The sequence below is a fragment of the Emys orbicularis genome, chromosome 6 (assembly GCF_028017835.1).
Source record: "Emys orbicularis isolate rEmyOrb1 chromosome 6, rEmyOrb1.hap1, whole genome shotgun sequence".
Classification (NCBI taxonomy): domain Eukaryota; kingdom Metazoa; phylum Chordata; order Testudines; family Emydidae; genus Emys; species Emys orbicularis.
Genome location: NC_088688.1, coordinates 55,969,420 through 55,988,528, shown reverse-complemented (window position 1 = coordinate 55,988,528; position 19,109 = coordinate 55,969,420). Strand labels below are relative to the sequence as shown.

At 42.2% G+C, this 19,109-nt stretch overlaps 1 protein-coding gene across 1 annotated transcript in view; it reads left to right on the top strand.

Annotated features, from left to right (window-relative positions):
- The first annotated feature begins 12,386 nt into the window (after nucleotides 1-12,386).
- TMEM161B (transmembrane protein 161B) overlaps nucleotides 12,387-19,109 on the top strand; it is a 77,592-nt gene continuing 70,869 nt past the window's right edge. Inside the window, exon 1 of the mRNA XM_065406358.1 lies at nucleotides 12,387-12,462. Within this exon, the coding sequence (XP_065262430.1) occupies nucleotides 12,430-12,462 (33 nt within the window). The 5' untranslated portion in view covers nucleotides 12,387-12,429. The remainder of the gene's footprint in view (nucleotides 12,463-19,109) is intronic.

Below are 19,109 nucleotides of genomic sequence, written 5' to 3'. Positions count from 1 at the left end.
TTTAATAACAGGCTTAAAATATATTTGATAAAAATGTTTAAGAATAAAAATGCTATTTAGAGTATATACTAATTGTTTGTATGCTCTGTATATTAAAACCTATTGCTAAAATGAACTTAGAAGAACTGTTTGTATGGTGGAAAATATACTAGCAGGAATATATTTCCTTAAATTTTACATTAGAGTTCCTTTTAATCTCAATGAGACAAGAGGGTGTGATTGAAAGCATTCAAAACTCAAGGGTTCTGTTATCCTGCATTGTGTATTCCTAGTTAACACCAAAACAATGACTGTTTTTGCATCGTTTACCGGAAGCCAGATTCATTGATCTCTTCTTTACATACTAGAAAACTAATGCTAACTCTGACTCTATGACACTTCTTATCATACGAGGATGGTATAGTTCTTCATATTTTTACCTTAGGGCTACTCTGGCATCACAGTAAGGTGCACCAGGGCATCGTTAAAAGCACTCAACAGATGCCTTGTTATGCTCTACTTTTTAATTTGAACCTTGTACCTTGACTACATTTATTTAAGACACTTCTGACCCATATTCATCTCTAATGTAACTCTGTTGAAGTCCGTGAATTAACATCAGGGGCAAATTTGGTCCTTTGAGTCAACATCCCTATTTCTTCATAATCAATCTGCATCAAGATGTTTTCAAGGTTTTCTCTACTTTAAATAGGGTGAATAGTTACTCATATAAATAGCAAGTGTGTACACATGCACATACAGAGAGATAGATTAATAAGTACAAACAACAAAACTCCTCAATAGCTTTTATTATATGATCACAGAATATCATTTCCAGCTAATGCCACTGAAGCAATGACAGACTTTACTACTGGGTATAAACAATACATAATGAGCATCTGAGGGACACTGAATAATTCCCATTAGTGAGGGAAGACCTTCATAATTCACATGTTGGTTTACCACTTCAGTTTATTAACTCTTACTCATTAGATAGCAACTGTATCCTCAGCTGCAACAATTGTTAACTTTTTTAGATTCCAAAGCAAAAGGGGATTTTTCTGGGGGGAGGATTTCACATGTGATTGTGATGCTTCCTGGGGGTACCCAGGGTTGTAAAGCATCTGATTACCACCAGCCCTTAGCATGAGGAAGCCTTGGTTGTGCCCGCAAGGACAACCTCATGGACTCCACCAGCCACAGGCAACACAAGCACTCCCCTTTCAGCCTACTTATGCACCACTGCACCTCTTCAGGTAGGCAATAGGCACACTCCAACCCCCAAACTGTCCAAGCATTCCCCTGGAGTGCCCACTCCTGTTCCACTGGACACACACAGAACTCACATATCTGCTGTTCCCAAAGGAACAATATACCACAGCTTACCAGTTTTACCTCAAGACCATTGCTCTGCTCAACTCACAGTGTTTAGATTTGTTTATAGTGAAATCAGCTTTAAGTTTATTTATCAAGGAACAGAGATTCATTTAATAGCAGGTAGGTAGAAATATTGGAAACAATTGTTTACATATAAAATAAAATCATAACAAACCTTCCAGAGCCTTGAGTTGAGAAGCAAGGCACTCTCTTTGTCTCATAAAGATTAGTTCACCCAAAGTCTTTCTCCCAGCACTTAACAACCAGGCCAGTTCTAATCCTCTGTTCCTAAGACAAGCATACTGGTGGCTTGTCCACTAGGTGAAGCTTACAGTGCAACTTCTTGCATTCTCCTGATATACCAGACTAATTCTTTGATTTTAGTCATAAACAGTTCAACCTTCAGCTATGTGTTCCTTCCTATAGATTTTGTGATCTCTTGTTAACTTTACAATCTTGATTAGCGGTAGCTCCATATGCAAATAGACTTACATTGTAAGACACACAGTATGTAACTAGAACAGGAGTACTTGTGGCACCTTAGTCACCCAGGAAGATAAGTGTCTACTGCCTGACTAGAATCTAACACCTTCTGGCGACCAGCCTTAACTTCCATATCTTAAGAACACAATTTTCAATATAGATACATAACTTTTTAAATAATATCCTTACATACATTTTGCAATGATGATGATGACCAGCAGGCTATGGGTTCTCAGTAGAGATTTCACATGCTAGCCTGTGGCTAACTATTATGTAGACATCAAACCCCTATGCACCCCTTATTCCATCTGTCAACTGGCACCAAAGGGTCCCTGGGTCACAGTGATTTACATGCATGAGTAATGGGGTGTGGTAAAGCTATTGAATTGGGCTTGGGGCAGCCTAGGCAAAAGAAAAATAAGTGATTGCTTGGGATTCCACATGCGTCTGACGAAGTGGGTATTCACCCACGAAAGCTTATGCTCCAATACATCTGTTAGTCTTAAAGGTGCCACAGGACTCTCTGTTGCTTTTTACAGATCCAGACTAACACGGCTACCCCTCTGCAGGGCCGGCTCCAGGCACCAGCTTACCAAGCAGGTGCTTGGGGCGGCCACTTCGGAGAGGGGCGGCACGTCCAGCTGTTCGGCGGACGGTCCCTCACTCCTGCTCGGAGTGAAGGATCTCCTGCCGAATTGCCGCCACAGATCGCGATCGTGGCTTGTTTGTTTGTTTGGCTGCTTGGGGCGGCCAAAACCCTGGAGCCGGCCCTGCCCCTTTGATACTTGACACGTTTGGGTGTCACCTGCATTTCTGTGCTGTTGTTCATGAGCCAGCCCTATCTCTTCCTCAGATGGGAAGAGAGAGAGAGGCATAGGAAATTCACTACCTGATCTTGATCTTGCTCTCCGACAGAGATACTAGAGTGGGTGGAAACTTTTCTCCTGACCCTAGGCTTCCCCTCTGGCACTGTTGGACTTGAACAAGAGGAAAGTCATTGCCTGATCCCCACCCACTCACAGTTATTCATCCCGGGAGCACCACAAATCCATATTCTTGTGTGGAATGCAGAAGCATGTGCATGGATTACAAATATGGGAAGGAGATTTCCTATTTGCTAGTATTACGTTTTAATGTAATTTCTTTACTGTAGAACTTACTTAAGCATATTCATAAACATGAAGAGACAGAATATTCTTGGGCAGTAAAGCTTTGTTGTTGCTGCTGTTTTTGTTGTATAGAGAGAGAATAAGTAGAAGGTAAGTAATAATATGCCCAAGTGCTTGGAATGCATATTTTTGGATGCCTCAGGAATGCAAACACTGACTAGGCCTATGGCACTTTTGCAGAGCTTTTGAAGAATGCTGCTGTCAGGTTGTTAACTTGCTCCCAAGCCTCAGAACGTACTGTAGTTTCTTTGTTCATTACACTAGTTCCCTGTGAAGCAGTGGATTGATTTTAAAATTCTGTTTCTGACCTATAAGACCTTCAATGGTCCAGCTCCTGCAAACCTACATAAGCTCTTTTCCCCACTTGCACTGCAGATATGAGTTCATTGTTCCCCATATGCTATTGGCTCTAACACTGAAAGAGCAAAGAACTTTACATTTTGTGCTATATGTATCTGGAACGCTTTGCCAATTTGTAGTCCTCTCACTCATGATAAGATCTTTACATAGGAATACCACATTGGAAAACTGCAGCCTATGCTCGCCTGTGGCTAATGTAATTAAATTCTGATTGTTCTTTCAACACCAGTTTTAATGCACTTTAACATATCTTAAAAAAAAGTAAGTGAAAACTGAAGAAAATATCAGAACCATGCAGTTTTATTTAAAAAGACACATTCATAAAAAGAGATTTATTGTTAAAATTCATTTTCATTTTTTGTGGTTAAGCCAAATCATAACACACCACAGGCCTTTCAGTTCTACCTACACTGCTCAGCAAGAATGCACTTTCTGCTGAACAACTTGATTCTTAGAGCACAAAGGAAATACGTTTTCACCATTAGAAGTAAATTTCAAGTTAGCTTCTTTGAACAAAATAACAGTAGCCATTTGAAAAGGGACATACAATGGGTACAGTTAGGACTGTTACCTGCCCTGTTTTAAGTAGCAAACCTGGAGTCCATAGTTTGATCATGTGTCCATTGTCCTCTCATGTGGAAAGAATATGTTTTATATACTTAGTGTGTAATATTTGTGTGTGTGTGTCATATGTGTAGGAACTAATATATGAAAGGGGCTATTTTCATAGATGATTCATTATATTAACTTATAATTCCAATGTGGATTTAACAAAATTACTAGATTGTTTTTCTCTGGAAGTAGATAGGATAGAAAATTATTATTTTACATTAGCATCCAAGAGGGCCAGTCAGGAATCTGGATACTATTCTGCTATGTGTTACACAAACATACAGGAAAAAGAACCCAGAGGGTTTGCAATTTTACAATCCTGGCTTTATGACATGATGAAACAGATGGATGAAAGAGGCAAACTGGTGGGCGAACAATGAGGGGAGTACAGGGTAACCAAAAAACAAGTGTGTTTTTGCATATAGTCTCAGTTAGGTAAACAAAACAAAAAGTCTTACCTTCCTACGTAAAAATAAATTATTTATGTTCTTTAACACAACATAATGAAGCAGTGTTTTAACATAAGTAACACTCTCTAAGCCCAAGTACACGTGACTTTTCATGTAAGAATGTTGGAAAAATGTCTGTTTTACACAGTGGATTCAAAATGGTTCACTAAAAGAGAAGAAATTCAAACCTTCCAACCCCTGAACAACCCCCCCCCCCAAAAAACCCAACAACCAACCAACACCTTTTAATAGTTTAACAGAATACATTTTAATAGTTTAAAAACCATTTTATTTAATGTTTTCTTGCACGTCCAATCACCTTTTAAGCAATATTCTTATGTTCTCCAGCTGTTAGGGTGGAAACCTGCCAACAAAATGAAGAATTAAAAAGAGATATCACATATGGGAATGGAACTTGTTCTAGTCATTCTCCTAAAGCAAAAGAATGGAAATATGGATTTCAGGCTTCTATTCTTGATTCTGCTACTAATTTACACCCTGATCCTGTAAGGGCTATATATGCAAATATTTCCATTAGTTTGTGTGCTAAATCTAATACATAAACAACATAAATATTTTGATTCTGTCAGATAAGTATCCTTATTAATGATGTATTACTAGAATTAGTGATATGTTACCATATACATGTGATGCCTACAACTAAGAAGGAAAAGAGCAAAAGTGAGAAGAAACTCCTCAGTTTGACTAGAGTATCAAAAGTCAAATATTTCCACTGGTGATAACTAATCTTGCTGTAAACAATATATATTTTCACACAAATATGATCATGGTACAGATTTACTTTTAATATGTACAAAGAAAAATATAAAGATAAACTTGTTTTTCATTGTTTTATTTGTAAACATAAAATTAAATGAACTTTCGCAGAAAAATAAATTATATATATGCACAGACATTTTCATAAATGTTAATAATTTTTTCTGTGTTTGGTTTGTGCATCCATTCCATTATGGATAGTGGGAAAGGGTAACCCACTGGTTTAGGTACTACTGTAGGATTTGGGAAACCTGGGTTCCAGGCCCTGCTCCACTAGACTTCTTGTTTAACTTTGGGCAAGTTACAGAGACTTTCTGTGCCTCAGGTAGATAATAGTGGTGCCTTACCTTAGATGGGTGTTGTGATGATAAATACATTAAAGACTGTGAGATGGACAGATACTATGGTAATAGGGGCTAAATCGGTACCATCGATAGATTGGAATTGATGTATGTGAAGTGATACTCTATATAGCAAAAACTTGGGAGTCAGAGCTGGGAAACTGTGGTCTATTGCCAGTAATTATTTCTTCTATAATGCCCAAACAAGAAAAGATATCTTTTAAAATTTTCTATGCCTGATAATGTGTGGGTCCAGTGAGACTTAGTCATTATTTTCTAAATTTGTAGAAATCCTAACTACTAGAGAGGTATGTTCCTTTTCTTCACACAAATCTAGTACTATCTTTTCACAGGCATAATGAACATAGCTCTGGGCATGATGAGAGGGTCTTTAAGTTGTCCTTCTGTGTATTCTGCAAGACTTGCATGATCTCACACTGTGTGATAGGTCTTATCCTAGGCTAAACTACACATCAACCTCCAGGCTCACACCCAGCATTTTGAAAGACTTGGGATCTCTCAGATTCTTTTCAATATGTCATCCTGCAATTCTCTCCCCCCCCCCCCCAACGTTTTATCATACCAAGGAACTACATTATTTTTAGTGGTGGCATTTTAACTATAGCCTTGACTTTTTCTGGATCTGCCTCACATCCTTTGTCAATCATGTGCTCTAAGCAGCATAGGTGGGTTTGTCATAGAATGCATATTTCTCTATCACTACTCCAATGGCTTCAATTGCCATATATTAACCTTATATTGTGGTCTTCTTTGGATTTCTCAAGCTGTTATCCATACAAATTTTCATTAGAATTTTCCATTAGAAAATTTCTGGGACATTTTGATGCTATTTGGGAGGCAACATAAACAGGATCTTCCAAATAAGGTTATAAAATTTGTCAGCTAAAAAGTGGAGTGGAATGTGCCAAAATCTGCCAACAGCTTGTAGAAAGAATATTGTAATATTGCTGAGATTTTGTCTTCCATGGCAGCTAACTGGTGTAACAACATTCTTCTTACTAGAAGCAGTTTCATTCCTTTCTGTACCATTGATACTCTATCTACACAGCAAACATGTCAGAATACCCAGTTACAAAATAGTTATGTGCTAACCATGTGTAACCGTGCCTTAGTGGGTCACAACTGAGGATGCCACATTCAGGATGAACTGCTGAGAAATAGGGCAAACACAACCCAAAACTGGTGGTTATTCTTTTATAAGATATACCAAACCAGCCACAAAATTAAACTCCTCTTTTACCACACTGGCTAACAAGAAAACATAAAGGCAGTTTCCTCAGGCATTCCAGTTCTTATATCACCACCAAAAACACTGGATTCAGAGATGAGTGGTTCTTCACAACCAGTCTCATCAAATAAAAGGTTCTTCTGATCCCAAAAGACCAGCCACACACCCAGGTCAATATATAATTTTGATCTTACCCAAAAATCACACTGATGCCAATCTTTTAGTATCTAAAATCTAAAGGTTTATTTACACAAAGAAAGAAAAAGAAAAAGAAAAAGAAAAAGAAAGGTGAGAGTTAAAATTGTTTAAAAGGAACCAATTACATACAGTATTGGCAAAGTTCTTGGTTCACGCTTGTAGCAGTAATGGAATAAACTGCTGGCTTAAGTCAAGTCTCTGGAATACATCCACAGCTTGGATGGGTCATTCAGTCCTTTGTTCAGAGCTTCACTTTATAGCAAAGTTCCTCCAGAGGTAAGAAGCAGGATTGAAGACAAAATGGAGGTGTTTCCAGGGCCTTTTATAGCTTTTGCCATGTGGAAGGCATCCCATTGTTCTTACTGTGGAAAATTACAGCAACAAGATGGAGTTTGGAGTCATATGGGCAAGTCACATGTTCATGGCCAATTTCCCTCAGTCACTGCAGGAAGCCGTTACCTACACTCCAGACAGCACGTTTACAGGACAGTCCACTCAGTGTAGATGGGCGTCTCCGATGGTCTGTTGTCAACCAAGTGTTTCTTGATGAACCACTTAACTTGAATAGTCCCTCCAATATGTGCTGGCTAGCTACCTTGTAGGCGGTACCCCAGGAGCCAACATTTGATATCCGGCTATAGAGCCAATATTTATTACTACAAATACAAAAATGATACATGCATACAGATAGCATAATCATAACCAGCAAATCATAACCTTTTCATAGACACCTCATTTGACAACCCTTGTACAAAATTTGCTGCAAATATATAAAAGTGGTTGCAATAATGATCTATATGGTCATATTTTAATCAGATAATGTCACACCATGTTATGTCATAGGCTCGCTAGGCCAAATTGAATCATAGTACATGATAAGGTTCCTTTGAGGCCTAGTTCTAGAGTGGAACAGCCCCACTGGAATACAGTTGTGTCCTAGCCATATTATTCAAGGTTTGTTTTTTCCTGTGTAGACCAGAAAAGAAGAGACAATGATGACCTAGAGGAATAAGTTTAACACTATGGAAGAAACAGAATGGAAGGAAGTGAAAAAAGAGGCTGAGAAGTAAGAATGGATCTGAGCCACCATAGAAAACCTTAGGATTTTTTGTGATATGTAGTCATACTCTGCAAAACTAAGGACCCATTATTGTTTGAAATGGATAATAGGAACATAGAAATTCCCATACAGGATCAGGTGTGATTCATCTAATTTGGTATCTAGTTTCCAGTAGTGACTGATACCAGATGTTTCAGAAAAAAATGCAAGATAAGTGACCTTAAAGGATGTTATTTCCTAATCCTAGGCACTTAGACCTTGTCTACCCTAGCATGATTCTGAAAATTTCCCAGTGAGACAACTCTACAGGTTCTACAGAAAACACTAGCATAGACAGAACACAGGTGCTTTTACCAGTGTCATTTAATACTCCATGCTACAATCTTCCTGAGCTCACTTGCAAAGTCCCTACTCAATCCATATTTAAGTCCCTCTTAAAGACGACTTCCACATGGTGCTTACATTGAATAGTCGAGTTGTGTGTCTGTGTGTTGCCTGTTATTCTACATCCTTTAATCACCATTAATTGAAAGACAAATATTTTAGAAGGAATATAAATCCTCATGTTTTAGAGTATAAACCAACCTCTAAGATATTTTTCATTCTGTCTAATGTAACGTTTACAGGACAGTCCACTCAGTGTAGATGGGCGTCAGTGTATGGATGGTCTAATTATCAATGCCTAAACCATCATAAGCTCTTACCAGCAAGATCTTGTGGCAGAGTTCCATAAATTAATTATGCATTTTGTTAAAAAATACTTTAGCAGTTTCAAATTTGTTGCTTTTCAATTTAATGGTTTTTATATTATGAATGAGATTCATATCTTTTCAGTTGGTACATACCTTTTGTATTTTGATAACTTGAGGTCTTTTTCCTCCTCCCTTTTTTGATTAATGCTTTGAATTAAATTATTTTAAAATGTTACATCTGAATGACGTTCCAATGAAATCTTTTTTCATAATGTTGAGTTTGGGTTTTTTTGGTTGGTGTGTGTTTAAAAAAAAATTCAGAATGTCTGTTTGAGTCTCCATGATGATTGGTAGAATGTCTCTAAGTTTTCTAGTATATGTGAGAATTTGAGTTTTTGAAATATCTTGCTGTTGTTCCCCACTTTTGGGATTCTCTGCAGGCAATTTACGTTAGTCTTTATACAGACAGATGTACATAAACAGAAAATGTTTTCTTTAAAGACACCATTCATGCAGAATTCACATTCTTGATTCTCAGCTTCAAGAGTGGGAATCCTGCGTCATGGTATCAAAGAAGCAGGATTACAGGTAATTATTTCCCCTTTATTATTTCAATTACAGTTTGTCAGCATGGGTGTGCTCTCCTGGGAAGGGTTTCTTGGAGCCAGGTGTTGGTGTGAAGGCATGTTCTGTTGGGACAGCATGGAAGCAAAGGAAGCACACATTGATTTGGTGGGCTAAGCTGAGTGAACAAGAACAAAGTAAACCCATGCTGTCTTCTAGGGCTGCTTTAAGATGGAAGTGAGGTTGGTGCATATAGGCTGCCTCCAGGGCAGAGAGCAGAGTGTATGTATGCTCTTGTGTGTGTAGGGGTGGGATGAGGAAACTCTAGGATACAATACAATAGGCACATGTTCTCTTTCTCAGGTATGTGTGGGAAGCTTTCTGGGTGGTGGTGGTGGTGAACTTGAATGCCATCTTGGTGCAGCTATTTCCAGACCAGAGGATGGAGGCCATGAACACCGTTTATTGGGGACACTGGGAAGGGGCTACTTCCAGGCCAAGGAGGAGTGAGCTGCCTTGTATGTGTGTCAGGGTGACATTTCCAGGCCAGGTGGTGGTAGGCACATTTGCTTCTTGTGTGTCTGGGAGGGGGGTCTAGACCATGTAGTAGGCACCTAATGCACTCTTGTGTCTGTGTAGTAGGGTTGTTTCCAGACTGGAAGGTGTTTGGTGAGTTCATTCTCTCATGTGCACTATACAATTGCTTCCAGACTGGATGGCAGATGGAACATGTTCTCTTGTGTGTGAGATAGGCCTGCTTCCAGGCTGTGTGAGAAGTAGGGTGACCAGATAGCAAGGGTGAAAAATCGGGACAGGGGGTGGGGGGTAATTGGCACCTATATAAGACAAAGCCCCAAATATCAGGACTGTCCCTATAAAATCGGGACATCTGGTCACCCTAGTGAGAAGCTAAAGCTCTCATAGTTCTGTTGGGGAAAGGTATTATATACTAACTCCAATTTCCAGCCATCACAAAATATTCTGCTCCCAAAAATCTCTCTTCAAGTAAACAGGTGTAAAAACTCCTGGTTCTGAAGCATCACCTGCAATGACCGAGGGGATTGTCCTAATACAGGGTGGCTGAAAAGGAGATCACACATCCCCACAGGAGTGTGCGCTTGTGGGGAGTAGATGGACTTCAAGACGAGGGGCATGGATTCTTGGGGGTCACAAATAGAGGTGTGTACATGCCGGGGAGACAATGAATGTGACCCTAGCAGTTGTGAGGGCGATCGTGCTGAGGGCCAGAATTACTAGGTGCTGTGGTGATGGGCATGGCGCTGTATCACCTCAGGTTAGCACATTCGCATGGCGGAGCAGATCGCTACAGAGGTGCAAGGGAAATGTGGAGTGGTTAGGCCTGTGCGTCCCTCTGGGGCTGGCGTGGGGAGCAGACCTGTTGGTTGGGACGGGAGCGTGGCGTGTGTACAGGGTGGCGCCTCAGGGGCTGATGCACGTGCAGGGCGGTTGTCCCGGCGCCCTGGAAACAATATGCAGCTGCCTCCTCCTCCCCCCGCCCCGAGCAGGGCTCACAGGCTGCCACAAGCAGAGGGCTGCAGCCACGAGAGCCGCCGCCCCGGCGAGAGGAGCCCCTGGGTCCACCAAGTTTCAGGTCCCCGCCGCGCAGCGCACCCGAGACCCGCCCCACAGAGGCCACGCAAGCGCTTCTCTCACCCAACAACACCCACGCCGCTTCCGGGTTTAGCGGCTTTCACAAGATGTCTGCCGCTCTTAGCGCGCCTGCGCAAGGGAAAGGCCGGCGGGAGTCACGGCGGCGCAAGCGCACAAGAGGCACCTTCCTGTCCCCATCCCCTCCCCTGTTCTCCGAGTCGCGGTTTGTTTGTGCCAGTGACCTCAGTGCGTCAAGCTCAGCAGCCCCTGCCTCGCTCACGACCCTCCCCCCGGAGAACGATCCGAGCAGGCGGCCCAGCTCTAGCCCCCTACACCTCTTCTCCCGATCCGGCCGGCCCCTTAACCACCTGCGCTCACTGCCCCAGTCCCTCCACTGCAGCACGTCCCTCACACGGGGCCCGCCGGGCAGGGGTGGGAGGGTAACGGGGTAGAAGGTGTTGGGAACTCAGGTGGGCGCCCTAGATCATTCTGTCCCTCGCGGCGTGGGGTCTCTGGTGGTGACCTTCCGTGTCACGTGATGGGGTCCCGCCGCCGCCCTGAGCTTTCTGCGGTGTAGGGTGCCCCTGTCGCGCCTGACGGAGAGAAGCCGGCAGAGCTACTGTTGTTGCCTCGGGCAGGCGACTGTCTGTCTGCCTGCGTGTTGGCAGCCGCCCCGGCGAGGCGAGAGAGTCAGTGGATCTGGTGCGGGGTGGAGTGCGGACTCCTGTTTGTGAAGGCAATTGGCTTAGCCACTCTAAAGGTCCTTGGGCTGTGGGGTCCTGCCGTGACCTTTGTGAGGTGTGAGCCGGGCAGAAGCCGGTGCGGGGCCGGTGTCCGCCGGGGTGCCTGGCTTGCTACGCGCCGAGACCCCCCCCCATAACCTTCGGCGGCTGCCTGTGCGGGGCACGCGCGGATTTATGTGCTGGGAGCGGGGAGAGGCCGGGCGGCTGGAGTGGCAGCGGGAGGCGGCAGGAACATGGTGAGCGACGGGGAGGGCACTGGGGAGGCCGGGCCCCGCTGGGCGTGCAGGGAACGTGGGGGCTGCGTTCGAGTAGCGCAATGGGCTGGCGGGCGCCGCGGTGCCCGGCCCGGGGTTCGGCTAGTGACTCCTGTGGGGGCCGCAGTGTCTTGTGCGTGTGGGCTCGTGGCGTACGCGGGGAAGGAGATTTGTGTCCGCTGCGGGTCCCGCAGCCTGGCAGTGGGAAGGGTGGGGGTGAGAGGCTCCTCGGTCTGTCTTTCCCTCTGGGTTTGGCGGGGTCCCCCTCAGCCTAGTTCCCGAGCGTGGGGCAGAAATGGTCGGTAGGTAGCTCTGTTTTCCGCTTCCGAGCCAAGGGAGAAGTGATTTTCTTCACTACCGCTGCACATTTCCTCCTGGGGTTTGAGGGTGTTATCCCGGACGTGGTCTCGCCATCTGTGCCTGCAACTCTTCGGCGTGGGGGGAGCATCAGGTTAACTCTTGGTGGCCAGGATCTACCCCAACATGCTAATGAATTGCTGGGAACTGGCGTATGTTCTCGCTGGCTTTTCTTCATCCACCCACTGTAAGTAACTAATGGAGTACCCACGTTTATTCAACTTCAATGTAATACATTAGGTTTTGCTTCTTAGACTTAAAAGTAATAGTAGGCGTGGCCAAGTAAAAGAATGGATAGGCATGGGGGCTTGAAAACAAACGGAATTGATTCAAAATTGATCTAGTTCTGGTAGTGCACTCCCAGAAGTAAACTTAAACTGAGCTAAGCTTTTGTTAACTGTAAACAAGGAATATGCTAGGTGTTTGCACCTGTGTAACTAGTGGTATTTAAAATCAATTGAGTTACACAAGTGCAACTTTTCATGTAAAGACCAGGACTGAAAATGAATGCAGTAAGTATTTTGATATTTGTTTAGAGAGTGGAATCTAAAACATCTTTTATACAGAAACTGATTTTTTTTAATTATTTGTAAAGATTCAAGAAAAAAACAATGGTGTGTAAGCATGACTCAAACGATTCCGCTTACAGAGCCCAGGCACAAGGATTTCTATTAAATAGTTGTGAGGTCTAAAGCAGTAGTTCTCAACCAGGTGTCCTAGGCCTCCCATGGGGCTGCAAGCAGATTTCAGGGGGTCTGCCAAGAGGGCTGGCATTAGACCCATCGGGGGCCTAGGGCAGAAAGCTGAAGCCATGCTGCCCTGAGCCCCGCCACCCAGGGCTGAAGCCAAAGCCTGAACAGCTTAGCTTTGCGGGGCCTCATGCAGTTGCCCTGCTTGCTACCCCCTAATGCAGGCCCTGGCTTTTATATGCAGAAAAGCAGTTGTTACCGCACAGGAGGGCTGTGGAGTTTTTATAGCATGTTGGGGGGGGGGAGGGGCTCAGAAAGAAAAATATTGAGAACCCCTGCTGTAGGGTATTCTGGTAAATTATGTGCAGAAGAACATCTTTACTTTATTACTATTTTCATTATTCTATGGGTCACAAGAAATACCCTATAAAAACCTGTGGGTTTGTTAACTTACTGAACATGAGACTTCTGAAATAATTCTGGAATACTTCCATGGAGAATTCAGATCTTTGAATCAAGATTGGTAGCAGAGATCTTGATATTGCCAAGAGAGGAGTAACAATTTATAATCGGTTTTATGCATATTCAACATTATAGTTTTAGCAGTTTAAAAATCTGATATAGTTTGAAAAAATTTCATAGCCCAAAAAGAGAGCTGCAGCTAAGAGAGCCAAATGGATCATGAGTTAGTCACTGGTTGACTATCATTGTTGTAGCGTATGGCTCTCTGTGAGCTGAGGGGTGAAAACATTGTCTACTAGTGTCTCCTCGCACCCACAATGAGGAAGAGACCTAAGGACTTCCTCTGTTGGACCTTATCCCCACCGAACCGAACTGAACTCCACCATATGAGGGTCATCCTATCCTCATTACCTGGCCCACTTATTTATACGTATGATTGCCTATAACCCCTGTATGAGTGATGTACCCTCACTGCTTGCTGACTCTACCTTGATTCATTCACCTTGTACCCCCCCTTTGGGGATATTGCAGACTGTATGTGTTATGTGCTATCCAACGTCAAAATACTAACATCCCCCTATACTCTGTATGTTACCCCCGATGACTAATAACTGAAGTTTCAACACTGTATCATCTATTTGTAAACATTTTCTAATAAAATTTTAAATCTGTTCTTATCAGTTTAATTTCAAGGTAAACTTATCTCCCCCCCTCCCCCAATAGTGTTTTCAGTTGTATAGAGACCCTTAGGATATGTTTACACCAGACTTTTGTGCCTTGAGTGACTTGATCACTTAGTTCACATGTGGAAAATGTGTCCACGCAAGCCTTCGCAAACGTTAAGTTCCCTGAGTTAATTGTCAGTCAAAAGTCTGGTGAAGACAGGCCCTTAATGTAAGGCTATGGGCTATGCCTTCCTTGCTGAAAGTGTGTGTTTACAATGAGATAATGAATGTTAGCTATCTCACTATAAAATCCTGGTAGAGACAAGGCTCTGTACTTTTACCTTGATAGAGGTAGGCAGGATCAACCCCAGATGGGAGTGTGTAGGGTTGACTTTGACTAGTTACACTGAGGTAAGAACTACAGTCTTGTCTCCCCTAAGATTTTACATTGAGTTAGCTGTGTGATGGAATGGCAACCGTCCATCTTAAAAAACAATGGTGTAAGCATCGCAAGCACTTAAAAAGTCCAATTCTGAAGTGATAGTAGTTTGCCACAGATAATGCAGGCATAACCTAGGGCCAGAAGAAGAAGCTGGTATGCTGCTAGTGCTTGAAGCCTGCTACATTTCTCATCTCTCCATTTTCCTCTCTGTCAGCTATCTATCTTCAGTGTATATGACTTTCTGGTGCAGTACAGCCCTCTATTGTAGCCTGTTGCTTATCTGCATCTTCTATTCCTGAGGTAATTCTGCACCAAACAATTAAAAATTCTGTGCACAATATTCTAAAATTCTGTAAAATTCTGCATATTTTAATTGTCAAAATAATACAAACACTATAACAATATAATCACACCATTTTCAATTATTTGCTGACAAGTATTTATTTTGAAATACATTACCAAAATAATTGAAAATGGTGTGATTCCGGGCTGCTCTGTGCAGGGAAGGGTGATCTCTGTCTCTGTCCTCCCCTTCTCTCTGCGTCTCTCCCCCCCCCTCGCCGCCCCGCCCCAGCTGGGACTAATGTCCCTGGGTGGCCGGGGCATTCCCAGACTCCTTACCCCAGTGAGTTTACCTTCCCCTGGCTGCCCAGACAGAGGTGTCTGAGCTGCCGAGGAGGGGTGAGTGAGTACTGGTGCAGCTTCTCTTTGCTTCCCCATAGAAACCCTTTTCTGCAAGGAAGCAAAGAAAATCTGCAGAGGGGTGCATTTTTCTGCTGCACTACAGTAGCGCAGAATTTCTCCAGGAGTAATCTTCCCAGCTTGTAGTGTTGACACTGAAGGTATTCAAGTTTCTCTTGCAACCATCCTTGACTCTGAACCTAGGTTGGCCCAATGGCATTGGAGCATCTGCAGGTTCTCTATACCGAAGACCTTTGGAATGTGTCCTTCGGGCGCAGATGATTAAGCCAAGGAGTTGTCTGTGTTTGAGACTTGGTAATTTTGCTTTCTCAAGTATTTCAGTGTTAGAACTTTGGTTTCCCACATGATATTTAGAATACAGCAAAGACAGCGGGTGTGGAAGGTGTCTAGCCTTTTCTTACCTCTGATGTAGGTGGTCCAAGTCTCTCCACAGTGTGCTCAAAATGAATGTCTGGTACACCCATATCTTGATGCTCAATGCTGATTTTCTTTTATCCCATATACGCTTGATAAGTTGGTCGAAAGTGGTGGCTGCCTTTTTGATGCAAGAATTAAATGCGTCCTCTAGATCTGTTATCCAGTACAACAGATCCTAGATAGTAGAACTTGAGCATGAATTTTACTCTGGTGCTGCTAGCTATTAAAATATCTGGTGCAGTCAACACACATTGTGCCATAATCTTTGTCATCTTTCGTTCAAATTCATCACAAATGAGTTAGTTATCAATGTAAAAATGCACAAAGACATAGCCATAGTCATGTTAAGGAAACTTGGTAGGGAATCCAATATAGTTGTATTTTTTGTCCATACAGGCAATAAGAATGTGTTTGGTTTTATAACCCTGGCCATGTGGTTGTTACCCAATCCAGAGTCTGAAAAACTTTTACCAGATGTCTGTTAAACAGTAAACTAAAGCTATTAGCCAGAGGCCACTATAATATACAGAGATATACCTATCTCATAGAACTGGAAGGGACTCTGAAAGGTCATCGAGTCCAGCCCCCTGCCTTCACTAGCAGGACCAAGTACTGATTTTGCCCCAGATCCTTAGGTAGCCCCCTCAAGGATTGAACTCTCAACCCTGGGTTTAGCAGGCCAATGCTCAAACCACCGACTATGAAAGATGCAGGGGAAGGAGGTCTGGCTGTGAAGTCCAGTGTTGTGGTGAAAAGCCCGGTATGTCCCGTTTTTCACACCTAGCAGCTGCAAAGGGCAGAGGATGCTGTCCTTGAACTCTGCTTGAAAACTTAGTGTTTCATATCATCATCCAAGCTGGTCAATGTCTGAGTAATTTGGGGGATTGAGAGCCACTTCCTCTCCCAGCTGCTGGAATGGAGGAGGAGCAACTTTCTTTCATTTTCCTGGCACCTCAAAGCCACCTGCCCGAGGGGTTTCTCAAAGATACCCCTTTCCTCTGTTTTTTTGGGTTGTACTTCTCAGTTTCAGTGTCTAGGAAGAGAGTTAAATTTACTTGATGCTTGACAGTTTCACTTTTGCTCTTAGGGCTCTGAATAGCATCAGCGGAACAGTTTTTTGCTAGCTTTACTTTTCTAGGGTGTGTCCACCCAAGAACTCTTTGCATAGTTTGTCTAGTCTAGTATCAGTGCAGCTGCAACAGTGGAAAGCATTGGTGTAGAGCCAGACTAGCTAATAATGCCTCTGCTAGTGCTTAACAGACTGCGCAAAAGTCCTAGTGTAGACAAAGTCTGAGCGTTGAGAGCTGTATAACAGAGGTACTAGAGATTTGCCCACAGAAGTGGGAAGATAGTGCCCCATTTATGTTTTGAAAGAGATCTTTGTAATCACAAAGACTAGAAATTTACCTTTTTTAATAAAATGAAAGCTTTAAATACTTTGGAAATCGATAGCTTCAACCATCCCCATCCACATACTCACTAAGGATGGCTTTTTGCTTTCATTTAGCATGAGTGAGTGGGCACTTTAGATTTAATTACTAAATGTCAAAACTTAATCTGGTTTCTTTCCATTGTAGCTGGGTTAGGCTTTCTGGACTAGTTCTCCCTGTGGCAGGTGATTCCACAATGCATTGTACTATGTATTAGTGTTTATGAGGGTCCTTCCAGTGCTCACTGGGTTAGTCGCTTCAGTGATGATGCCACTTATATAATAGAAAGTACTTCAGCTCTGGCCAGAGGATAACCACAGAGTCCACTTAATTGCCAGCATCCGCTTTTGCAAGAGAGTGTTCATTTTACAAAATAGTCAGGTTGTTTGTATGCTCACATGGCCTTAAGTTACATCTGGAGCAAAACTCTATTTCTTATAATACAGACAGCCTATTTATAAATAGAATTGTGGAAAAACGTAGTAAGTTATGAATCACCTGCGAGTCTAGGAGAATATAAAAGCATTCAAGGTCTGATATAAAAGTCCGGAACAATAATTTCTCTTGGTGGGTGGTGGAGGATCGCTTGCCATTTGTGTGATAAACTTGGGGCATGTCTACACATAAAATGCTACAGCGCCACAGCTGCACTGCTGTATGCTTCACTGTAGACACTATCTTCGCTAACAGAAAGAGTTCTTACATTGGCATAGGTAATCCACTGGGAGGCGGTAGCTAGGTGAAAGGAAGAATTCTTCCATCGACCCTGTGCTGTCTACCCTTGGGGTTAGGTCGGCTTAACTACGTTGCTCAAGGGTATGGATTTTTCATATCCTCGAGTGATGTAGTTAAGTCGACTTAATTTTCTCGTGTAAACCAGGCCTTGGGGTTGAATATTAAACTGTTCTCCATCCCCCAGATACTCAGAGGAGCTCATGGCAATCAATGGAGTGTGTGTCTGGCAAAAATGGTGGCTTGGTGGAATGGGCATGTGGTTCCTAACAGGGTGGATAAAAATCAATGATTTAAAAAAAGAAAATCAGTTTTTTTAAAAATTTAAATAGGTTTTTCCTTCAAAAAGCATTTTATCAAAAAAATCAGATCTAAAGATCGTTTTAATTAAGATTATAGCTCAAAGATATCTCAGCATGGAACAGGGATTATAAATTCTGATTCTATAGTATGAGGCAATATATGCATGTAATATTTAAGAAAAGTTTTGTAGCTGAGTTCCAACAGTTCATGGATTAGGGACTCAATTTTATGGGGTTCCACAGGCTTCTGTATAGATTATTTAGGTTAATCTTTCTATTTACCCAGTGGGACTCAGTGCTCAGTCTTGAAGATACCATCAGAGATGCTTAGTTTTGCAGTTCTCAGACTGTGGATTTGTTCTCCAGAGGTAATATGCTTGTTAACAGCAAAAATGTTTTTAAATAAATAAATAATATATAGAGGTGAGAAATAACAGACCTCAACTCTATTGTCTCTCTGCAAATTTGTGTACACAGAGTCAATCCCTTACCTCTCTCTAAAAATGCAAAGTTTTAAAAAGTTCAATGAATAGAAGATTGTTGGGGGCGGAACAGACCTGGACAAGGAGAAGAAGTCTGGAGATAAATGTAAGAAGCGAGGGATATATGCTTGTTTTGTTAAAATATTATGTTTGCTGTTGAAGAAAAAAATCCACAATATAGAACGTTGTTGTTTTAGTTAAATAAAACAATTTAAATGTCTGTCTGGTGATGTTCTCCTCCTAATACAGCTTAGTAAGAAAATCCTCCAAATATTAATTATTAACCTGTTGAATTGGAGATGGTTCACCTCCCAATGACTTCATAAATATCTGCTTCAGTTACCTTTGGTAAATGAAATAACCAAACAATTGTTCATTTTCTGATATAGCTGTAAAACTAATCTGAAAAGTTTTCAAAATAAATCACTGTTTAAAAATGTATAGTGTGTACCTTCTAAAAATGAAACCTACATCTATCTCTGAGTTGTGAAGAATATGTATTAAGGTTATA